The sequence below is a fragment of the Erinaceus europaeus genome, chromosome 17 (genome assembly GCF_950295315.1).
Source record: "Erinaceus europaeus chromosome 17, mEriEur2.1, whole genome shotgun sequence".
Taxonomy (NCBI): domain Eukaryota; kingdom Metazoa; phylum Chordata; class Mammalia; order Eulipotyphla; family Erinaceidae; genus Erinaceus; species Erinaceus europaeus.
Window position 1 is genome coordinate 25,758,793 of NC_080178.1, and position 25,350 is coordinate 25,784,142.

General features: G+C 43.6%; 2 protein-coding genes across 10 annotated transcripts in view; both read right to left on the reverse strand.

The window, feature by feature from the left end:
- Nucleotides 1–25,350, reverse strand: part of LDLRAD3 (low density lipoprotein receptor class A domain containing 3) — an 852,030-nt gene that overhangs the window by 402,048 nt on the left and 424,632 nt on the right. The gene's annotated exons all lie outside the window — the stretch shown is intronic.
- The window catches only part of SLC1A2 (solute carrier family 1 member 2), a 157,017-nt gene that overhangs the window by 35,544 nt on the left and 96,123 nt on the right, over nucleotides 1–25,350 (reverse strand). For all 7 annotated transcript variants that reach the window (XM_007521822.3, XM_060176605.1, XM_060176602.1 and 4 more), the window contains 5 exons: nucleotides 22,102–22,241; nucleotides 18,228–18,380; nucleotides 15,034–15,284; nucleotides 9,198–9,366; nucleotides 3,769–3,895 (listed from right to left, as the gene is read on the reverse strand). In XM_007521822.3, the coding sequence (XP_007521884.1) occupies nucleotides 3,769–3,895; nucleotides 9,198–9,366; nucleotides 15,034–15,284; nucleotides 18,228–18,380; nucleotides 22,102–22,241 (840 nt within the window). The remainder of the gene's footprint in view (nucleotides 1–3,768; nucleotides 3,896–9,197; nucleotides 9,367–15,033; nucleotides 15,285–18,227; nucleotides 18,381–22,101; nucleotides 22,242–25,350) is intronic.

Here is a 25,350-nt window from a genome sequence, read left to right on the forward strand (position 1 = left end):
AGCCCCTTGTGCCATATAGCATGATCCTGACTGCCTGGATGAGATAACAGAGAAGCTGTCAGGATCCACTTCGTAGATTTTATTTCTTACTTAGAATTGCTGTTTATCTCCAGAGCTACAAAATCTTTAGGAGTTTGGGTTTCCATGAACAGAGAGCATCTTAATCCACACCACCCTCTTTCCCTGGAGAAAAGGGAGGCTATTCTCTATCCTTTGACTCATCTGATTTTTTAGAAGCTGGTACAGCTTCAGTGGGAATGATACTGGTACAGCTATAGAAAGGAAATTTCATAGGGAGTCGGGCTATAGCTCAGCGGGTTAAGCGCAGGTGGCGCAAAGCACAAGGTCGGCATAAGGATCCTGGTTCGAATCCCCAGCTCCCCACCTGCAGGGGAGTCGCTTCACAAGCGGTGAAGCAGGTCTGCAGGTGTCTATCTTTCTCTGCCCCTCTCTGTCTTCCCCTCCTCTCTCCATTTCTCTCTGTCCCATCTAACAACGACAACATCAATAACAATAATAACTACAACAACAACGAAAAACAACAAGGACAACAAAAGAGAAAATAAATAAATAAAATATTTATAAAAAAAAAAAGAAAGGAAATTTCATGCACTCCTCCCGTCACTGGCATCATAATACAGCAATAGAATCATCTGTTTAAAGCAAGGATGCTCACTCTCCTAGAGATTCTGGGAGGGGGTGGGTAGGGGGCTAGGTCGTGGCTTACCTGGTTGCACACCTGGTTGCACAACGTTCAATGACCAGGGTTCTTGCCCCTGGGCCCTACTCACAAGGGGAAAGTTTTGCAAGTAGTGAAGCAGTGCTGCAAGTGTCTCTCTTTCTCTCTCTCTCTCTAGATATATCCCCCTACTCACTCGATTTCTGGCTCTATCCAATAAATAATAATAGGTGGTGGGAATTGTGTGGAGTTGTACCCCTCTTATCCTATGGTTTTTGTCAGTGCTTCCTTTTTATAAATAAATTTTTTTAAAAAAATCATTTAAAAAAAGAGATTCTGGGAAGTAAGGGTAGAGCCTGCTATTTCATAACAAAAGGCTGATTCTGCTTTGCGTATCATCATTTAAAATCCCAGCAAGCACAGAACAAATCTAAATGGTTTGAAGCACACTTTTACAGCATGTGACCTTCAATATTCACACACGAAACATTCAGAAATCAAGTATTGCCTGGGAAGCTGAAGACTCTGTACGGTAATCAAAATAAGATATTACTGTATGGGAGTCGGGCGTAGTGCAGTGGGTTAAGTGCACGTGGCACAAAGTGCAAGGACCGGCATAAGGATCCCAGTTCGACGCCCCAGGTCCCCACTTGTAGGGGAGTCACTTCACAAGCAGTGAAGCAGGTCTGCAGGTGTCTATCTTTCTCTCCCCCTCTCTGTCTTCCCCTCCTCTCTCCATTTCTCTCTGTCCTATCCAACAATGACATCAATTACAACAATAAAACAAGGGCAACAAAAAGCAATAAATATTTTAAAAAAGATATTACTGTATTAACATTCCTTCCAAGTTTTAAAAGTATAATGCAGCAGTGATGTGAGCAAGTCTGTTCTATTAAATAAGGTTCATACAACTACAAGGATCTGAAAGCCTGGGGCCTTGGTAGCCCATTCAGTCCTGAAATCTTAAGAAGAATCTGCCACAGGCACATCATGGGGATGTACCTTGTGAAGACAGGAATTTGCCTTTGTAAAGTGGGAGTGGAGTAGAGGAATGAAAGAAAGAAAAGAGAGAATTTTGGGTGGAAGAAATGAGAGAAGAGAATCACAAAGAAAACCAGACAAGGATTGAGGGAGAATATGGGCAGGGTTGGAACACACAGACATGGGGACATTGTGACCTAGAATTCCTATAGCAAATAGAAAACATATGGGGTATGTTCTAACAATGGCTTTAAGTGTTTCTGGGTAGGCACACAGGACTATCACAGTGGTTTCAAACCAATAGATGTACAAAATTTTCTGTCTGATACAGACACACTCTCCTGAGCTAGCCTAGATTTGAGAGCCACTGGGCATAAGCACATGAAATGAAGCTAACTTGGTTTTAATAAACACACTCTATGCATCAGGAATTTTATTCTCGATACGAACTCCAGTTTTTCCTTTCTCTAGCTATATAATCATAGTGAGGTCATCGACCTCGCCAAGTCTCATCATTTTTTATAAAGTGGGAATAATACTAGTAATAACATCTTCCTGATGCAGGGTTGTTGAGGTTACATTTGATTTGTGGTAGATATCTATCGTTACCTCTTAGCATACAAGAGAAAATCATTCAATGATAGTTTTTCAGGATTTAGTGACCCTAGAGCACAGTTTTCTCTTGTGTAAAAATAGAAGGTGGGACCCAGATTTCCCAACAGTAATAGTCTTAATAAATCATCTTTCATTTCATTTTTGCTTACATGGCCTGAGAGATACCTCTTTTTCTTCCTGTATGAATTCTGGATAATTATTGGTGTGAGAGACATCAAAATATTAGACCTATGGTTCATCTACATACTCTGGGCCATTCCAGATTCTCCACTGGCTCATTTTAGTGCTTTCTGATTCAATTTCAACATTCCTCACTGGTTTTGACAACCTCTCTCTCTGCCTTCCAGAGTAGAGATCAGGAAACTTTTATGAAAAGGGACAAGTAGTAAACATCTTGGGCTTTGTAGGCTATACACATCTTTTCAGTCACAACTATTTACCTTTCCTGCACAGTACCAAAGCAAACCTAGACAATATATAAACAAATTGTGTTTTAAAAAACTTTATTGGGGCTGGGTGGTAGCACAGCGGTTTAAGTGCACATGGTGCAAAGCACAAGGACCAGCATAAAGATCCTGGTTCGAGACCCTGGCTCCCCACCTGCAAGGGGGTCGCTTCACAAGCAGTGAAGCAGGTCTGCAGGTGTCTATCTTTCTTTCTGCCTCTCTATCTTCCCCTCCTCTCTCCACTTCTCTCTGTCCTATCACACAACAGTGACATCAATGACAACAATAACTACAACAACAATGAAAACAGCAAGGGCAACAAAAGGGAAAATAAATACATTTTAAAAATTAAAAAAACCTTTATTGGTGTCCACTAAATATGAATTTCATATAATTTTCCTGTTCTGTTCTGTCATCTTCTTCTTTTGATGTTTTGTAAATAAAAACATAAAGCCCAGGGGGCCGGGCGGTAGCGCAGCGGGTTAAGCGCAGGTGGCGCTAAGCACAAGGACCGGCATGAGGATCCCGGTTCGAACCCCGGCTCCCCACCTGCAGGGGAGTCGCTTCACAGGCGGTGAAGCAGATCTGCAGGTGTCTGTCTTTCTCTTCTCCTCTCTGTCTTCCCCTCCTCTCTCCATTTCTCTCTGTCTTATCCAACAACGATGACATCAACTACAACAACAATAAAAAGACAACAAGGGCAACAAAAGGGAAGATAAATAAACAAAAATTACCAAAAAAAAGAAAGAAAAATTTCAAAAACAAAAAACATAAAGCCCATTCTTAATTCACAAACCCTGTGAAACAAACATGTGACAGATAGGACCTGCCCACATGTCAGTGTCTTCCAACCCATTTTTTTTAATCTTTACAAAAAAACTTCCCCCCAAAAGAGATTTACATCTCTATCCCCATCTTTTCAGAAAGTACTTTGTTTGGTTCATTCCTACACTCTTCCAAAAGGATTTTAATATCATCTAGAAACCCCAAAACCTGGTATCCCCATCCCCACCCCCATCAGTGTGAAGCAAAAACAAGTCCACTTACCACATAATCATGATCACTAACTTCATTACGATCTCATTCAAAATGTTGAAGAATTCCACCATCAGCTTGGCCTGCTCCCCCATTTTTCCCATGGCAATGCCAAAGGCGATGAAAAACCCTATCAGACCTGTTGAGGGAATCACATTACACAGAAAAACAAATTATAAAGGAGGCTTTTGCTTCCTTGTTCCTTACCATTCTTGATGTCTTGAGCCAAGTTCTCATGCCCATTATTCTAAGAATTTGGCACTAAAAAGTCCAAAAGCATTATAGTCCATACTGAAAGTAACTCTTCCCTGGGTAATTACGGCTTTCCTTGGCGTTTTCTACATAAATGAGCTGAACTGTAAGCAGTATTGATTCCTTAAAGAAAAGGAAACAATTTTCACTCTAAACTAAAAAGTATTCTTTCTCTCGGCCTTGCTTATGAAGTCATGTATAAACAGACTCCATTAGTACATAGATTAGTGATGGAAAGCTTGTTAGGACTTGGGATTATCATGCAAACTGTGGAGTCAGTGTTGACATGGTAGAAACCAATTAGCCAAAAACAAAATCTCTGCCAGGATTGCATCTATATTGGTTCAGAGTTACCCCAAATTAATGCATGTCTGGTTATTTTCACTCTAGAGAAATCCTAAACACAAAACTGTTTTTTCAATTGCTACATGCCTAATAAGAGAGGAAGTATGCTATTAAAAAAGAAAAGAAAATTAATGAGAAATCCTAGGCAGATGGAAAACCCCAACTGAAACTAGTTTTGTTTTTAATCTATACTGTTATTTACTAGCTCATCATAACTCTTTTCATGTTCAAATTGATCAAAAAATTTCATTTTAATTTTTAAAAATGAGGTTTCTATAAAGGTCAAACATGATTTAAAATTTTTTTTAATATTTATTTTATTTATTTATTCTCTTTTGTTGCCCTTGTTGTTTTATTGTTGTAGTTATTATTGTTGTTGTCGTTGTTGGATAGGACAGAGAGAAACGGAGAGAGGAGGGGAAGACAGAGAGGAGGAGAGAAAGACAGACACCTGCAGACCTGCTTCACCGCCTGTGAAGCGACTCCTGTGCAGGTTGGGAGCCGGGGTTCCAGCCGGGATCCTTATGCCGGTCCTTGTGCTTTGCGCCACCTGCGCTTAACCCGCTGCGCTACAGCCCGACTCCCAAACATGATTTTTACTACATCTTTACTCACTAGTCCTCTTCTTCCTTCCCTTGATATTACATAACTGTCCCCTAAGTTCAGCTCTATCTCCAGTCTGTTAAAAAAACTTTATTTATTATTAGGTAGAAACAGAGAGAAATTGAAAAGGGGGCAGCAGCGCCTGGCACACTGTAATGTGAGCATTTAACCAGGTGCACCACCACCAGGCTCCCAATTATTATTATTAGTAGTAGTATTTTATTTTTATTGGACAGAGACATTGAGAGGAGATGAGGAGATATAGAGGAAGGGAGACAGAGACATCTGCAAAGCTGCTTTCCCCCTGTAGGTGGGGACCAGGGGCTTGAACCTGGGTCCCTGCACACTCTAATGTGTGTGCTTAACCAGGTGTGCCGCTGCCTGGCCTTAGTCAGTCTCTAAGATCAATCCTAACCCCAGGTGGGAAAGATCTGAGGAGCTCTGGTGCCACACTTGATGTCAGCATTAAATTGCAATAGGTGCTGAATATGCCAATACTCAGCCTTGAATCTTCTTTCTGCGGTGGGGTGGTTTTTGCCTTGTTCTTTGCACCTGCACCCCATGAACCTGCACTATCCTTTAGCTCCTTCAAAACTAGTCCTAGAGTTTCTGTCTCCAGCAGGTTATCTCCCTATCACACGCCTTTCTAACTTTTCCACTAGCAGTCTCAGTCTCTTGCAGATTTGCCCAAGGGCAGGGTCCACATTACATTGGTAACACAGGTCCACATTATTGCCTTAGGTTCACCTGGACTTCTGATTATTAATCACAATGTGCCCCCTGCAACCCATTTTTGGCAATCTTGAGGTTCAAATTCTGACCACTTAAACAAACTAAATTAAAGCCTCGCTCCCTTTGGTTGTAGAATCTTTTGCCTGCTCATCTGACATTTTTTTCTTTTCTTTCCTATTTTTAAAAAAATTATTATCTTATTTGATTGAGCCAGAAATTGAGAGAAAGAGGGAGAGAGACAGACACCTGCAGTACTGCTTCACCACTTGCAAAGCTTTCCCCCTGCAGGTGGGGGCCGCGGTCCTCGCACATTATAACGTGTGTGTTCAATCAGGTGTTCCGCCACTCAATCCTCCTTTTCTTTCTTTCCTTTGCTTTTCTTTCCGTCTTTCCTTTCTTCCTTCTTTCCTCTTTTTCTTTCTTCCTTCATTGCTTTCTTTCTTCTGCACATTTTAAAGCCAGTTTTTTTTTTTATTGATTTAAAGATGGTTGACTTAATCTTATTAAATTTACAATGGTATAGCTCTTACAGCTTTAATTTTATAAAACGATGTTTCAAATTTAACTTTTAAAACATCTTAGTGTTTCTTCACATTCTAGTTAATAGCTTAAATTACTCCGCCACCATTCTCATCTCAATATAATTAGTTACTAATAAACCTAAAACAAGTTATCTTCTCAAAAAAAAAATCAATTGGATATGGAAGCTTTTTAATTATTTGCTATTATTTATTGGATAGAAACAGACAGAAGTTGAGGGGAGGAGCTAGAGAAGAAGAGAGAAAGAGAGACAACTACAGTTCTGCTTCACCTTTCATGAAGAATCTGCCCTGTAGGTAGGACACTTGAACCTGTGTCCTTTTGGATAGTAATGTGTGTACACCACCTCCTGCTTCCCTGGATACTAAGGCTTTTAAAAATACACACATTACTCTCCTCGTATACTATTATTTTCCCAAATGATCTTATTGGGAAGGACATATTTTTGCAATGCAATTGCTGGGACATGAGTACAATTGCTCACCTTTCCATGACAGGTCTCTTTGAAACACTCCCAGGCCCAACTTAGGGGCTTTTTCACCATAGTGCACCAGGACCTCAATGACCTGTCCTCTCCCAGAGTCCTTTGCTTTGGTGTGGGACACCCCACCCAGTCCAAGTTTTATCTTGTGTTTTCCCTTTCTTTCCCTGTTTTTTATTTTCTGACATTTTCTTTAAACCTGAAGTATGAGTCACTCTGTGTTCTCCTCCTCCTCTTCCTCACACCTACCCTGTCGCTATCAACAAACAGATTGAATTTCCAGTCCCTCTCTATTACATGCAGGTTCCTGTTGTGTACAGTTATCCCCAAGAACTGGAATTTAAAAATTCCCCCCTCACAACAGAAACACAGGGATGAAGAAAGAAGTTGATTTAAGCAACTGGGATTAGAGGAGTCCAAATACTGCTCTGGAGTTTCTTTTAGGAGAGAAATGAATCCTTAAAGGAGACCAGAGCCAGGGCTTTTATCTTTACTTATGTTGATTCTTGATCAACGTAAGTCCCATTTGGGACTTTCCAAAGCCAAAAAATAAGAAATAAAGCCACTATTTCTGCACTTGGAAGCCCATGGAAAGAACCCTATTTCAGCTATAATTTGTAAGTGGGAAGTTTCCCAACAGTCTAACTTCCCTTGGCTTTCTAGCACCTCAATCTGCTCTTGGAAACCCATGTCCTGTTTGTCAATTCCCTCTGTAAACACTGTCTTTTTGAACTCACTCACTGGGACCACTTGAACAAAGCTCTCTTAGACTTGGCTGCTGGGGTTGAGAGAGCAGTGGATTGTGTTGAAACTCCCTGGTACAGTCAAAGGTCACATGACTTCCCAGAATCCACCGAGACTGAGACTCTGGCAATGACCACAAAAGTCTCCTGAATGATACACTGCAAAGCCTTGATCCCCATTACTCAATCTCCTCCAGTGTGCAGAATAATTTGGGGCCATTTTGACCATAGGGTTTGGACCTTTCAGTTTTGACCTGCAAAGAGGGAGTAAGAAGAATGGGGAAGGTCTTAAGTGGGTCAGCTACCTGGACAGTGTGAATGTCACTGGGTATTTAACTACAGGGGTGGGTGCTGACATAATAGTCCGTCTTCCTTAGAGCTGCTCTCTCACTTCTCCTCTCTCTTTCTGCTTCTCATGCCCACTGAATGTCAACAGTGTTTATTGATCCACCATTTCCTGGCAACTAACTCAGTTTATCTCCTCCCTCACTCTTGCTTATCCCCACATAATCCTGCCTTCCCATTCCCCCCCACACTTCCTGCCAGGTCAAACACAAAGGATCCCTCACTAAATTTAGGCTTTCCTGGGGATTGATTAATCCTGCTCCCTCTGCCTCTGTCTCCATTATTCTGGATGAGTGGGGACTCATGTTATCTAATTTAGAAGAAATAGGGCACCCAGTTAAAATTTTATGTTTAGATAGTCTATAGTCTAACAACTCTACTAAGGGTACAAAGGTACTGGATTTCCTAAATGGCAAAATGGAACGACTACAGTTCTAGTATAGTCAACAGACATCTGGTGTGTTCAGATCAACATATTTCCTCCTCCCACGTTACCCTTTTCTTAAAGTTTATGGTCAATTGTCTCTCTCCTTTTGGAGTCATCATTCTAATGGTGGAATGAATGCGTGGGGAATAAACTGGACAATTTGGAGTCACCCAAATTAATGAGAAATCTCTCTCTTCATTGTCGGGGGCTGTGCTTCCTTAGTGGGCCCCTCAGTTCTCTAACCAAAATTGTAACAAGATACTTCACATGGAGAGATAAAGATTGATGCCACTGTATTTTCTCCACATCTCCTTTAATCTTTTTAGTGATCTACAAGAGAAACACCAACCCTATCCCCACTTGACAAATGAGAAACTGTTTAACTGCCCTTGGTCAGAAAACTAGTGAGTTTCTCAAACCTGGTTTGTCCAGCTGCATAGTCCAAGAACTCTTAGACTGGCATATCTCAGGGGAAGGTGAGGGGAAGGACCTAGGCTAGGGGAAAGGACTCTCTGGGACCCCAGAAAGTTAAACAAGATAGTTTCCTTTTGACAAGATTATTTGAGCACCACTTTCAACACTTTCCACTTCTGATAGCACTGTGTTCACAGGCTGTCAGAGCCTGGTGAGCCATCCCCCTGCTAAACACAACACTGAGACACCAGTGCAAATCCCACCCACCCCCAAAGTACTTAAGGAATAAAGAGAACTAGCTGTGTGACTTCATGAATGAAGAGTCAGAGGAACCGGCTTGCCAACAACCATGCAGAAATGCAGGGAACGTGCCTAATGAACAGGAGTCCCCCTTTCCCCATTCCACACTTCCAGCTGCCATGTCCCCACATGATCTTTCTTCTCACCATTCCCTTAATCTCTCAGCCACCAGCCCCAGAGATTGAGAAGTCCATCCCCAGAGAGAGCTTCTGCTCCACCTAGAGGTCAGCGGAGGAGTGGTTTTCTGAGGGATGCCTACCTAGAACATTCATGCCATCCTTGAACTCCAGGCCTTTCGTGAGAACCACCTTCGTTTCTTCAGGTTCCTCCATCACAGTCTCATTCAGCAAGGAAACCACAGCACTGGTCGCATTGCTCTCCTCACCTGATGGAGGCGCCACCAGAACCTTCTTTGTCACTGTTTGAATCTAATGAAGTGAAAAAAAAAAACAAAGATGAGGCATGGCCGCAAATGTCTCCAGAAGCCTGGTTTATTTCATACTTTGGAAGATATATTTCTTTGTTTTCATGAAACAGAGAAACAAGAACATTGCTCGGCTCTAGCTGAGAGCAGTGCTAGCGCTGAACCTTGGCTGCTTCCATGTGTAAAAGTCACCAGGCATGTTAGAGAAAATTAAGAAAAATCCAAACAAAGTTATAAAACACTCTGGATACATGCGTATGCTTGATGAAGAGGTGCTGTTTTTCACAGAAACAATGAGGGGGGGGAGTGACTGCCCTCATTACATAATAATTACAGGATTTATTAAAAGTCACTAGGAACCTCTAGAGCAGTGTGATTCAGTAATGAGACTTCAAGACTTCAAGGAGCTTCAAGTTTGGGGGGGAGACATAACTCCCATGATGTTAGCTCTGCACTTCAGAGTGTCTGATGTGGATAATCCTCCTGACCTCTGGCCTGGAATGTGGCCACAAACAGAAGGACGAGGGTCTCGGCAGGGATCACATCGGCACCTCCACTTTACTCCTCCCGGCTGGTTTCTGTTGAACAGGAACTCCTGTGGGTTCCTTCCTGAGCTAGGCTTTGCTAGCAATCTCCATCTGGGTGCCAGATGTGCCAGGGCCCAGCAGCTGCCATGGCAGAAATGTTGGGTCACACATCTGATGCCAATGTAAGGTGGGAAGACTCCTTCTAGGCAATGATGGTGAGCTTTGCTCAATGTCCCATCTCCCCAGGCCCCTACCTCGCTAAGCCTCTCTGTGCAAATGGCCTCTCAAGAATCTTTCCTGCTATTCCTCGACATCTGTGGCAGCCGAGCTATTTTGGGAGGTGCCAGGCATCCTGCAAGCAGAGTGCTGTGGAAACTCCTGACTTAGCCCAGAAAATCACTAACCCCAGAGGCATTCAAGCAGAGCCCATGAGGAATCCTCGAATGTCAGCACTAACATGTAGTAGGCTACAGATGGCTGGAATCAGAATAGATCTGAAAGAGGAAGCAGGGAGAAGTGACCTCTCAAGACGTTATAGAGTTATTGGCAGAGCTGGGACTTCAACTCAGATGGCCTGGCCACCATTGAGTTCTTTCTACCTCCTCTTCTGTGTGACAAACTACAGGGACCAAATTTTGCTCTCACTGGGCCTCAAAAGGAAAAGATGCGAAATTGACCAGCTTTCTGGAAGAGGACAACAGAGAAGACAAACCTCTCTGAGATCAGGCAGGGTACCCTCAGTTCTACTCTGGGGACATGGACTTGTGCAAGGAGGGAGGACACTCGGGCTGAGTGTACAGGAAGAGACAGGCAGCTCATGGTCCCACTTAGTCCTAGTGATCCTGGCATGATAAAATGTAGGGATGGTCAGAAGGGAGCCTTCTCTGAGCAACAAAGACATACTCCCTGGAGTAAAAGGAGGGACCAGGAGCAAGCTGCAGACTTTTGCTGAGAATTCTAGAGAAGCTAACATCTGAACTTAAACAAGTGATGGTGATGACGCTAAATAAGTGGTGGCTTCTGGGACCAGGTGGAAGGTCTAGCTAGTGTTCCCTGTTGACATCCATCCCAGCTTATGTGAAAGTAACTCCACGAAAACTCACAGGGCAAGTAGCGAGGCAGATATGGTTGAAGCAGGAATCAAAAAGCAGGTTTGGCTCCATTATCCAGCTTTTGAAGAGCATGGGTCAGCGGCTCAAGACAACGATGAGGAGCTAAGGGTACTGAAACCTAGGACTGCTTCTCTGCCTGAATTCTCAATTCAGAGCCTGCCAGGGCTGGGGAGTGGGGGTGGAGAGTGGGAGGGTTTGGACAATTTCCTTGGGATGCCAAGTCCAGTCTTCTGAGTTCAAAGCACCTTGCACTTTCATCTGAAAATTTTAAAAAGCTGACAAGACTGGATTCCGCAGGTCTTTCCTTATCTATCTGCCTGATCAATTGCTTTTAAATAAGAAAAGCATGAGGAGCAGGGAGATCGCTTATCTGGTAGATCATGCCTTACCAAGCACAAGGCCCTGGATTTGAGTCCAGGTACCACACGGACAGTACTGGGTGAGCTCCATGGATGGTGGAGGAGTGTTGAGGTATCTTCCCTTCTCCTTCCCTCCACCACCCCCACACTTTTCCCTCTCCCTTTCTCAAAATAAAGTATTTTCCAATTAGACTATGGAAGATACTCAGTAGTATCATGCAAACATGAGACCTTGGTGCCACATTAAAAGCCAGAAGGCAAGAAAAACACTCATCTTCCTGCCTAAAATTCTCAGAGTAAGAACCCAAGTCTGACCTTGACCTATCAATTCTGTCTGGGTTTTTGCTTCCTCCAGCCCCCATGCTGGTCTCCCTTCTCCTCTCTGTACACAAAAAGTCTTCCAGCCTCTGCTCAGCAGGCTCCTGCCCCACTTCTTGCTCATACCCCATTATTGTGTCGTCTCAGATATCTGTCTCCCCATTACTGCCTGACTCACCAGGCCTAGGAACATGCTGATTTTAATTCAGTGCCTGTTTTGTGTGTTCAGCTGACCTCTTCTCTGGTCTATCTTTTTGTCATATCTGCGAATGGAAGTGAGCTCCAAGGGACAAGGATGCCACAGTCTTACTATCTGTTGCATCCTGTGTAAAGCAGAGAGCAACCAGCAGGAGCTCTCAAGTTGTGGCTGACCAAGGAAACACAGATCACTACAGCCCCTGGAGAAGGGCCCTCTCCAGCCAGGCCACACCTGACAGCTCAGTTGCTCTCTTGGAACCCTTGCCTTGGTTCAGAGAAGCCCCAAGCAGCAAGCAGGGACCTCCCACACTGGGAATGGTGTGCCTCCTCTCTACCACACTGGGAATGGTGTGCCTCCTCTCCACACCCCTGTGGCCCACTACTAGTGAAGTCCCTCACACCCCTGCACACACACACACACACACACACACACACACACACACACACACACTCCTAAGGGAGGCTAAACTCCCAGCTATACCCTATGAGTATGGAACCCCCTCCCCAACACCTTTTCTCCTGGTCATACTCTTTAAAAGTCCCCTTTCCTCAAGGACTTTTCAAAACCTTCCCAAGCCCACAGGGTGGTTATAATCCACTTCCTCTGGGCTGCCTGAAGTCTGGCTGCAGGAATCCAAACCTTCCCTCACCCTGGGCTGAAAGTTCTTACTTCTTTGATGCTTCTAATCCAAAGGAACCAAAGCCCTGGGTTTAGCTGAGAGTCTAAGAGCTCATTCTGCCTATATATTTTGCCAGTAGAGAAGTAGGCCCAGGACAGAGAGGAGGCAGGTGTGACTCATCTCTATTCTAGTGGCTCACACTGCCCCTTGCTAGAAGCAACAAAAATAGCACATGAAACAGGGGTGTGGAGGTGAGCATGGCTGGCTGAACAGAAACTCACTCATTTTTTAATTTTTTTTCATTTATTCCCTTTTGTTGCCCTTATTGTTTTGTTGTTATAGTTATTATTGTTGTTGTTGATGATGTCATTGTTGTTGGATAGGACAGAGAGAAAATGGAGAGAGGAGGGGAAGACAGAGAGACACCTGCAGACCTATTTCACTGCCTGTGAAGCAACTCACCATCTGTGAAGCGACTCCCCTGCAGGTGGGGAGCCAGGAGCTCAAACCGGGAGGGATCCTTATGCCTGTCCCTGCGCTTTGCACCACTGCGCTACCGCCTGGCTCCCGAAACTCAGTCATTTACCATGGGACCAGAGCAGCAATCTTACAGATGCCTTGTGTGGGGTGTGGACATACCTAGCCAAGGGGAGGCCAAATCTGTATATTCTTCCTCCCTCTCATGTGATTCCTAGTCTTTACAGCTCAGCCACCCACAGCTGCAATTCCAGAGCACTCTTTTCAAAATGTTAAAACTATTGATAGATTTGGCATTCGACTGTGTCTATCACCTGCAAACCAGGAAATTCATCTTTCTAAGCAGGCTGAGGAGACAGTGCCAATACACATCCCCTCCCCTCACCTGTGTTAGTTCATTCCCTGCTTTGGACATGCATTCCTTTAGTCTATACTTCCATGCCGCAAGTGCCACCCCAGTGGCATAGGAAATGGGAGAAGAGCCCAGCAGTGGGTGTCAAATGCATTTTGACGGCAGTAGGGAATACAGAGTTTTCCTCTAAGCAGCTAGTTTCCAGAAGTTTTGTTTTTCATTGACTCTGTGGAAATGAGAGGTTTCCACAGAAGGAGGTTCCTTGCTTCTGGGTTAATTCCAACCCGAGCTAATGGGAACTAAGGTAGACTTAACCTACAATATTCCCAGGGTTAGAAAACTGGCCAGAGAGAGGCTGGGGAACAGCATAAACGTCATGCAAAGAAAACTAGCCAGAGAATGACAACTAACTTAGGGGATTCAGTCAGCAGCAGCATCTGTTTCAAAATGTCAAATATGGGGGGGCAGGTTGAAGAGAGGGTGGCTCAGCAGTAGGGCATGTGCCTTGCATGTGTGAAGCCCTGGATTTATTCCCTAGTACCACGTGATCACAAGAAAGGCAAGAACAAGGGGCCGGGTGGTGGTGCACCTGATTGAGCGCACATGCTACAGTGCCTAAGGACCCAGGTTCGAGCTGCCAGTCCCCACCTGCAAGAGGGAAAGCTTCACAAGTGGTGAAGCAGGGCTGCAGGTGTGTCTCTGTCTCTCTCCTGCTCTGTCACCTCCTTCTCTCTCCATTTCTGGCTGACTCTATCTAATAAATAAAGATTAATAAATAAATAAATAAAATTTATTTATTTATTTTTTAAATATGGAATGCTTCATGTTTAATGAGAAAGAGGAAAGATGAGAAATACCAGAGTACTGCTCAGCTCTAGATTTTTTGGTTTTGTTTTGTTTTGTTTTTTATTTATTATTGGATAGAGACAAAGAGAAATTGAGAGGAGACGGGGAGCTAGAGAGGGAAAGAGACAGAGAGAGACACCTGTAGACCTGCTTCATCACTTGTGAAGCTTTCCCTCTGCAGGGAGGGACCCGGGGCTCGAACCTTGCGCACCGTAATGTGTGTACTTAAGCAGGTGTGCCACCACCTGGCCCCTTCATCTCTAGTTTATTGAACCTAGGGCCTCAGAGCTTCAGGCATGAAAATCTTTTCCATAACCATTATGCTGTCTCCCTAGCCTTGTCTTTTGTTTTTCCAATGCCCTCTGTGTAGTTTTGTTCTATGCCCATGACCAAGAACCACTAGGTTCTCTAGAAGGTTGGGGGCAAGGATAACAGAAATGTGCCGTTGGATGATGTAGAATCATGAATCCAAAAGAAAGAGAAGAATTTCTGGGCAGGGCAGATAGCATAGTGGTATGCAAAGAGACTTTCAGGCCTGAGGCTCCAAAGTCTCAGGTTCAATCCTCCCAGACACGACCATAAACCAGAGCTGGTAAAGAAGAAGAAGGAAGAGGAAGAGGAAAAAGAATAATCTCAGAACAAAACAGTATAAAATAATCTGAATGGGGTGGGGGAATGATAAAAAAGAACCCCCAAATAATTCTTATTTGAAATTCTCCCCCAGATTACCTCACATAATTCCTAGACTGAGATCACTGAAGATTGAGAAATGTTTCACAGCTGGGGCTTTGAAGCAGACACTAAGCTAACACCAGGAAAATTTAGCAGCACGGAGCAATAAGAGCACAGAACGCCAGGTTACCTGCTGAAAACAGGCTTGAACAAGGTTTTCAGGGAAGAGATTTCGGATAAGGTCCAGAAAGGCATCCAGGCTGGAGACTTCATCATTTTTCTTTCCAGGCCCCAGCTGTTTCTTGAGTTTGGGGTTCCCTGGGTGGATGGCCAGGACTAGGATGACCCCCAGCACGGCGGCAATGATGGTTGTGGACATGTAATACACCATAGCTCTTGTGCCTAAGCGCCCACTGGCTTTGGCATCCAGACCTGACAAACCTACATTGAAAAGAAACCCAGAAGGATCATTTCAATGACATTTCTGCTAACTACCCATCTCATTTGCCTCCATACTACTCAACTGCTTTAGTAGCTAGTCAGACCTCCTTCTGCTGAACCTAGCCAACCTCACCTCCACACTTCATTCACCCCCCGGGAAAATATGGGGATGATGTGGTTCAGAGCTCATTAAGTTACCAGTGACTCTTTGTGTACCTGCAGGAAAGCATGAGAATGAAACTGAATATATTTAATGTTGAATTTTGAGGCTATGGACTTCCATTTATTTGGTGTCAAGATGCCCTTTTTGGTATGTAGTGAAGTAGTAGTGCATGCTGGCGGTGATGATTTTTATTTAAATCTCTTTACCTGGGTAAACAAAATGCTGGTCAATACTATATTAAAATTTTTTGAGGTAAGAATTAATTACATAAGAGCAATAGTTAAATTCAGATTTGTCTTTTATTTTTTTTATAAATTTATATTTTCTTATTTTTTAATTTTTTAAATTAATTTATTTCCTTTTGTTGCTCTTGTTGTTATTGTTGTTGTTATTGCTGTCACTGTTACATAGGATAGCTAGAAATGGAGAGAGGAGGGGAAGACAGAGAGGGGAAGAGAAAGATAGACACCTGCAGACCTGCTTCACCGCCTGTGAAGCGACTCCCATGCAGGTGGGGAGCGAGGGGCTCGAACTGGGCTCCTTACACCAGTCCTTGCACTTTGCACCACGTGCGCTTAACCCACTGTGCTACTGCCTTACTTTTTTTTAATGGTTAGAAACAGAGAATTTGAAAAGGGGAGTTAGAGAGGGAAAGAGATAGACACCTGCAGCCCTACTTCACCACTTGTGAAGCTTTCCCCCTGCGGGTGGGAACCAGGGGCTTGAAGCAGGGTCCTTCCTTGTGCATAGTAATGTGTGTGCTTAACCAGGTGCGCCACCAGCTGGGCCCCACTCTTTTGAAATCACTGTTGGCCAATAATATTGAGTGTCTGGGCTAGTGAGTTGGCTCGGCCTCCCCTTCCTTCCTTCAAGGTGAAGGTGGATGGAGGCCCACACTTCCCCTTCACAAGGGTGAACCAGAAAACATGTGGGGAAAGCACCCTGTAGAGGCAAGAGCTCATTGCTACTGCAGGAGGTTCTGCGTTTGTCAGAGGGGATGCCAGGCCAGTCACAAAAACTCCAGCCGTCAGTGGGTTTTTTTACCAGCTGTTTCTTTATTTTTTTCCACTTCCTGGATTCAGTTCCTGTTTTCACTACACACACACACACACACACACACACACACACACACACACCCCTTTCTGGGGATCAGTCTTTGCTGGTACAGGGGAGGAAGTCACTGATGCACGCTTCTCTGAATTAAGCTGACCTAAATATGACCCACTTCTCTTAAGTACAGTCTAGAGCCTAATTCTAGCTCGTGGGTGTCAGGTATTTTCATGGGGTTGGCCCACGAATAATCTACACAGATGCAGAGAATGCGTTATCTGGTTTGGAAAGGAGAATTTATGGTGAAAGTACAGCATCACTTAGTCTAGGGCAGACTGCTAAGACTTTCCTGACACTGAATCCCAGTGCTTGTGGTCACTGGATTCATTGGCTGAATCTAGAACAATCTGGCTCAGTATTCAGATCTCTTAGAGTTACCAGAACCTCACTCTTTCCAAAATATGAACCTAAGTCCAGTTTTGTAAGCCTACTTCAGAGTTAAGTCTCTAACAACACTGATTTGTATGGTTTGAATAATTATATTCATGAAGGGAGAAACTATCAGTAAGAAACCATGGAAGGGAAAAAAATGTTCTTTCAAGTTAAATGATTTTTTTCAGTGAGAAACAAAAGCAGGTGAATGTGATCTATGCATTGTGTATCTTACTTTTAAAAAATTAATTAAAGGTATGTTATTATTATTTAGCATTAATAACAAAATTACAAGATTCTAAGGTTATAGTTTCAAATCTATGTGTATGTGTATGTATAACTCACCACACTAAGGATATCTTGTCTTCCTTCTGAAATTCTCGATAAACTTTTATATGTAGTATCTCACTTAATTGCTTGGGCTCTGTGCCTGCACTACGAATCCACTGCTCCTGGAGGCTGTTTTTCCGCTTTTGTTGCCCTTGTTGTTATTATTATTGTTGTTGTTGCTGTTATTGTTGTCGTTGGATAGGACAGAGAGACATGGAGAGAGGAGGGGAAGACAGAGAGGGGTAGAGAAAGATAGACACCTGCAGACCTGCTTCACCTGCTGTGAAGTGACGCCCCTGCAGGTGGGGAGCCGGGGGCTCGAACCGGGATCCTTAGGCCGGTCCTTGCACTTTGCGCCACATGCGCTTAACCCACTGCGCTACCACCTGGTCCCCTCTCATTTATTGTTAACATTAACTTCCCTCTGTAGTCAGTGAAACAGTAATAAACAGATCTTTTCTACGTATTGTCTTTATCAGTTTTTTATTAGTGATTTAATATTGGTTTACATAATTACAAGATAAGGGGAAAAGTTCCACACTGTTTTCCACCACCAGAGTTGTGTGTCCCCATTCCCTCCACTGGAAATTGAGTGGTTTTCCCAAGGCCACAGATATGAGTTGATTATTATTTCTATAATGACCTGTCTGCCTATCTATCTACCTATCTATCTTTTTTGTCCATTTTTTTTTATGATCCTGCCTTCTCTTCCATTTTAAGTCACATCTATACCTACTACTGATTGTTTTTGTTGCTAGGGTAGGTGGGTTGAAGATTACTTGGTGAGCATATTTTGGGCCTGATTATCCCCATTCTAGAGCCAGGAAAACCAAGGCAATGGAATGAAATGAAATGAAACACACCCATCATATGCATCCATTCATCAAATTGCAATACAAAAGGTCAATGCAAAAATGTGGAGCAGAAATGTGGTTAACTTTAGCCAAGTACCACAGAGGAGGTCTTACCTGTGATTAAACTGGAGATGATTAGAGGGAGAATGAGCATTTTCAGCATCCTCATGAGTATATCCCCTGGGAAGGATATTAGCATAACCACATCAGAGTTGATAGGTGATGCCAGGCGAAGAAGCCCTCCACATAGGGCACCCAAGATGACACCTAGAAGGATGGAAAAGGAATCATCTGAATATACTATTCCCTTAGTTCCAAAAATAGCTCTAGGGACTAATTTTAGTGAGATCGACCTTTCTTGACTGTCTCCATTAGCAGATGATGAAGAAGATGAACTAAAAACACCATTAGATAAGTGAGGCTCATTCTGACGAGGAATGAAAGAATATTTTGTACCTCCAGTTGCGCTTAAATAGAACTGGAAATTAAGGGTCTTCTCAAGACCTAACAGGACACTGCCACCTGACTTCCTTTTGAGGATTTCATCTGCTTGAGAGTTAGGGTTTTCCAGAAGAAATAGCCCATAATGTTTCTCTCCCAACCTAACACTGACCACTTGGCATGGTGCTTAATACATTTCTCCCCCCACACCTGTTTTTGACTATTATATAATAGCTAAAGAAACATTTGGTTAGAAGTTGGGCGGTAGCGCAGCTGGTTAAGTGCACGTGGCGCAAAGCACAAGGACCTGCGTAAGGATCCTAGTTCAAGCCCCTAGCTCCCCACCTGCAGGGGGGTCGCTTGACAAGAGGTGAAGCAGGTCTGCAGGTGTCTATCTTTCTCTCCCACTCTCTGTCTTCCCCTCCTCTCTCCATTTCTCTCTGTCCTATCCAACAATAACAACATCAATAACAACAACAGTAATAACTACAACAATAAAACAATAAGGGCAACAAAAGGGAATAAATAAATATTTTTTTTAAAAGACTAAAAAAAGAAATGCTTAAAATTAAAAAAAAAAAGCCCCCGGCTCCCCACCTGCAGGGGCATCGCTTCACAGGCGGTGAAGCAGGTCTGCAGGTATCTTCTCTTTTTCTCCCCCTCTCTATCTTCCCCTCTTACCTCCATTTCTCTCTGTCCTATCCAACAAATGACATCATCAACAACAATAATAACTACAATAATAAAACAAGGGCAACAAAAGGGAATAAATAAATATTTTTAAAAAACAAACATTTGGTTGACTCATTTGATGTGAGTTTCCCTTTTCCTTCTATTTTCTTTGGCCTCCAATAATTTCCCATGGCTCAGCCTTAAGACTTGTCAGAGTTCTCTGTCCTTTTTATATATGTTACACTTACTGATCTCAAGGCAGAATAAAGACAATCTCTAAAAAAGTATATAATCTGAGAGAAGACAATTTGGGTTGAACTATTGGTAGGAATTTTCACTTTGTACACTCAGAGAATCCATAAGAAAACTCCAGAGCTTTCCAAATGGATAGCCAACATAAACATCCTGGGAAGCCACAACTCAGGTCATAGCACTACTGGATGAAAGGGAGGGAGAGAGGGGGTTCCTGGGTACACAGGCTACACTGCTCACTCTAGGAAAGTGAAGCAAAAACAAACAAACAAACAAACACCTATTTGAAAAAAAGTGTTTTTTTTCCAGCTTTTCCAAGCTTTAGGATGAATGGTATCTGCTTATGTGGAGTTACCATTGGGAAGCCTGACCACGTGTGATGTACTTTCATTTAGTGAATGAAACTATGTGTAATAAGTTCCCAGTATTGATCCTGCTTTACTGACACTCAAAGTGACTGAATCAAAGAATGGCATGGAATAAGGTGATGGGAGGAGAGAAGGGGGTGGATATTGCTCCTGTGTATAACCTAAGTGGAAGCCAAAGAACAAGAGAGGGATGGGTAAAGACAGGAGTGTGGTTGTCTTCACAGGATACTGCAATTTGTGCAGCTTTTAAGATACACTGGTTGAGAGGTAAGCTCACTTTCAGAGCCCACTTTTGGGCTCTAAGGACCTGAATTCATGCTCCCAGAATCATATGGGAGCACCATGCAAGGGGAAGCTCAGTGAATGATAGAGTGGTGTGGTATCTTTCCTTATCCCTCTCTCTCTCTCTCTCTCTCTCTCTCTCTCTGATATTGAAGGGATTTTAAAAATATTTATGTATTTTGGATGGAGACAGAGAGAATTTAAGATGAAAGAAGGAGATAGAGAGGGAGACAGAGATACCTGCAGCACCAGTGAAACTTCTTCCCTACTGGTGGGAACAGGGAGCTTGAAACATTGTCCTTGTATACTACTGAAAGGATTTAATTTTTTTAATTTACTAATGATTTAATGTTGATTTACAAAATTATAAGATTATAGGGGCATAATTCTATTTTATTTTATTTTATTTTAGCCTCCAGGGTTATCAATGGGGATTTTTTCCCATTTTGTTGCCCTTGTTATTGTTGCCATTGCTGTTGTTGTTGGATAGGACAGAGAGAATCCAAGAGAGGAGGGGAAGACAGAGAGGGAAGAGAAAGACAGACACCTGCAGACCTGCTCCACTACCCATGAAGCGATACCCTGCAGGTGGGGAGCCGGGGCTTGAACTGGGATCCTGGAGCTGGTCCTTGTGCTTTGCGCCATGTGCACTTAATCCACTGTACTACCGCCCTGCCCCCATAATGGTATAAATCTACCATTCCCACCACCAGAGTTCTGTTTTCCCGTACACCTCCAGCAGAAACTGCAATAGGTCTCCCTAGGTGACAGATATTTCTTGATTATCTCATATATATATATATATATATATATATATATATCACCCACTTTTATTCACTTCAGTGGCCCTACTTTCACTCCTTTTCTAAGTCACACCTATGCCTATTACTACTTCAGAGTATCCTTCGTTTTTCCTCTTCTCTCTCAGATAAATAAAATAGTACCTGACTTCCTTTGGTGTTTCCAGATTCACTTCCCCCCAAAGTATTTTTTTTTTAAAGTCTGTTTGAGATGATGGTAGATGCAAAAAGGCCTGGCAGCAAAATAAAATAGCAATAAAAAAGACACCCTGGCTCAAAACCTAGGCAACAAGAGTGTTTGACAGTCACATGAAGGGATGGTTGTGGTGTGTATGAAACCCGAGACAAGGGAGTCCTAGAAGGCAGAACAGATGAGAGCATCAGGGCCAGCCTCTTCGGCACTGACCTCATCAGCTAACATGCAAAAGTAATTTCAGTTCATGAGGAGATTGTTGAGGGCAAGACAATAGGAGCAATTCTAGTAGGTTTTCCTACAGTGGTTGGCTTTACCCTGTTGCAGGTGTTTCTCCTCTTGTGGTACCACTGACCTTCTGCTTTGAAATCACCTAGAATGCTGGTCAAGATTCGAACACCAGGGCCTCATTCTACCAAAGCAAAATCTCTAGGGATGGAACCTGAGACTCTGCATGCTGACATATTCCAGAAAAATATAGACATACAAGCTGTAAGAGCCACTAGTGTCCAAGGACTGGCATAAGGATCCCGGTTCGAGCCCCCGCTCCCCACCTGGGGACTTGGGGACACAGGGGAATCACTTCACAAGCTATGAAGTAGGTCTGCAGGTGTCTTATCTTTCTCTCTCCTCCTCTGTCTTCCCCTCCTTTTTCCATTTCTCTCTGTCCTATCCAACAACAGTGACATCAATAATTACTACAGCTATAAAAACCAACAAGGGCAAGAAAAGGAAATACATAAATATTAAAAAAAAAAAGAAAGAAAGAAAGAAAAAAGAGCCACTAGTGTCTCAAGGAAGGAAAGAAAAGGCTAGGGCAGGTAAGGAAGGAATCACAGCACCCAGGCATGGGGTCTGGGCACATGGGGTTGGTCGCTGACATAGCATGCGATTTCCTTTCCAGCTGGAGGGCTGACAGCCAGTCCCAGCTTCCCCACAGAACTAGGGGAGGGGTGGATGGAGTATCCCCAGGCACCTACCAAACACCGTCAGAGTGAGCAGAAGATTCTTGCCCAGTTTGTCACACAGGCGCAGTCCCAGATGCCGGTGCTTGGGCTCCTCTGAGCTGAGGTGGTTGTCATGCATTCGCACTTCGACCTGCTTGGGCATGTTGTTGGCCCTGAACAAGAAGTAAGGACAGTGGTTAGCAACTCTCCTGTTCCACTTGAGGGGCTCAGGTAACTGGAAGTGAAACAAGGTTCCCTTAGAGCTGGGAGCTTAGAACCGTTGGCAGAAAAATAAAAACCAGGGGCCTGAGGCCCCATTCACCAATACTCAAGACTCTGGGACACCTGCATACCTGCATGCCCATACTTCCCTTCCTGGTTATCTCAGCTCACCCCAGTAAAGCCTACCTAGTTGCATCTCCATTCCAGATAAACACTACATGAAGCTCTCAGTTTCAGAAATTAAAACCAAAGACATAAACACAGTCCCCTGATTTTTTCTTAGCAGGCTTCTAAATGTATTTGCCACCAAAATGTTTTTGAAATTGGTCATAATGAGGCATGAGCTGGTGAACCACATATGAAAATGTTTCTCAAATGATAAGCTTCTTAGTCATCTCTTAACAGTTTCATTTTAGACTCCTCTGGCTAGTGTAGGGGCGAACTTTCTGTGATAGAAATTACACTTGTGATTTCTATGTTTGCACTGGGATCTTTTTAAAAATTTCTCCTGCCAGTGATCTGAAGCTCTGAACCAGGAACTGGCCAACCAGGGATGGAAGCAGAATGTGTTCTGAAGTGGTGAGAATATTCCATTAGTCAAATCTTAGCAAAACTCTGTTCTTGGGATTATAATCCCATTGCCTTCTGCTTCATTTAAGTCCCTCCTGCCACTGAAACTAGAAACATGCACATGGTTGGCATATTTAAGGCAAATATTCTGGCAAGATCCATCTGACACAGTGCAAATGCAGGCATTTAAACAGCCATATCAAAGTAAAAACACACAAGTTTTAGGTTAATTCCCACATGCAGTTGATCAATGTAGTTGGTTGCCAGTTGCATACACTTTTTAGTTGTGCAAAAGTGCTGTATGCTCAGTGGTCTGCTTTTTGTTTTTAGGGTACAACAAGATGTCTCCAAAGCTCCGGATCAAAACGGCCACATCAAAGTGGCAGCACTGAAATGTCACAAGCCTACAAATATTATTGAGAGAGTTCTTATGGTTTGCCTTCCTGGAATTAAACATATGTTTCATTCTCGTAGCAGAGCTAGTATATGCAGACAGAAAGTCATTTGCAGAGTAGGCCAGGGCTTCATTGTGCATCTGGGGACCTGGAGAGTCCCCTAAGAACTCTTGGTAAAGATTCTATCCCAGTCTAGGTGATTACTGCATCCCCCAAAATACAAGAAGAGCCTGTCTCTTACAGAGCAACACTGTATTGTTTTATATAACATAATAGAGACTTGCTTCAAAGCCTCACAGCTTCAGAAATATAGTTTTCAAAATGAGATTACATAGGAACATCACTATATAAACAAGTTGCTGAATGCACATAGTAACAGTGGCAATAACAAAGACAACCGGTGTTTATTGTGTTTTCTCTGTGTCAGACACTATACTCAGTAATAAGCCAGGTGTAATCCTGGTTGCTAAGGAGGTCTTAAGGGGAAAGAGAAAGTACATTACACTGTACTTGTCTGTTTCATTCATGAGTCATGAGAAGGTTCTGCACAAGAAGCTGTGTGGTTTGGTCTGAATGGTGCTGAAACCAACTTTGGGGAAGAAAAGCATCCAGGAGGAGCAGGGACTATAACTGACTCTACAGTTTTCTCTAGTAATCAAACTTGTATTGATCTCTTTAGCTTACAAGACCACATAACATTTAGGAGTGCAACCCTTAAGAGTTGGTTCTTGGATGGTGCTCACATGTGACCATAAACAAGAATCCAGGTTCAAGCCCCTGGTCCCCACTTGCAGAGGGGACACTTCACAAGTGGTAAAGCAGGGCTGCAGGTCTCTCTCTGTTTCCTTCCCTATCGTCCCTTCTGCCTTCATGTGATGAGTAAGACAGATCCGCAGGTAATTAAAAACTTTAGCAATGAGCCTTTAATTCCCTTCAGCTTTAATGTATCCATTGAACTATTAGAATAACTGCTTCTTTTTCTAGCGTTTGCCCTTCTTCCGTAGCCAGTCAACAGCATCAGGTTGAGCCTGATGTAACGTTTCGAGACCTCCTTTGAATCTGGAGAGGTGGCAGTCGTTGACTATGTGGGTCATAGTCTGTCTGTAGCCGCAGGGGCAGTTCGGGTCGTCTCTGGCTCCCCAGCGATGGAACATAGCGGCGCACCGGCCATGGCCTGTTTGATAGCGATTGAGGAGGGCCCAATCATAACGTGCTAGGTCAAAGCCGGGTTGACGCTTGCAGGGGTCTGTGATGAGGTGTTTGTTCTTTACCTCAGCTGACTGCCAGCTCTGTTTCCAAGAGACTGGAACAGAGAAGTTCAGTGTAGGCGTAGGGGACCAGATTGGGTGACGAGACATCAAGCGTTGGACAGGGTGGGCGAAGATATCCGCGTAGGTCCGGTCGAGCGTAGACGTGGGAAATGAACTTAGATGATGCCGCATCCCGACAAATATCTGGCAGGGCGATGTTGCTAAGAACTGGCAGCCATGGAACCGGGGTGGAACGGATGGTTCCAGAAATTATCCTCATGGAGGAATATAATTTGGAATCCACCAAGTGGACATGGGGGCTACGGAACCATACTGGGGCACAGTATTCTGCAGTGGAATAGCATAATGCCAGAGATGATGATCGTAGTGTGGAAGCGCTCGTGCCCCATGAGGAGCTGGCCAGTCTTGCAATGATGTGATTCCTCGAGCCCACCTTTGCTGCAGTTTTTATGAGATGTTTGTGAAATGACAGAGTGCGATCGAGAGTAACACCACGATAGACTGGCTGGGCTTCATGCCGGATTCTCGTATCGCCAAGCTGCACATTAAGCTCACGCGAGGCCGAGGCATGGTGTAGATGGAAAACAGATGATACCGTTTTTGCAGTGCTAGGGATTAGTCGCCATTTTTTACAGTAATCAGATAGCAGAGACATGTCTTTCGTGAGTGTTTCCTCGAGGATGTCAAACTTGGATGCCTGAATTGCACAGCAGATGTCATCGGCGTAGATGAACTTCCTTGAAGAAGTTTCTGGGAGGTCACTGATGTAAATATTAAATAGCGTAGGAGCCAGAACAGAGCCCTGGGGGAGGCCACTTGAGACA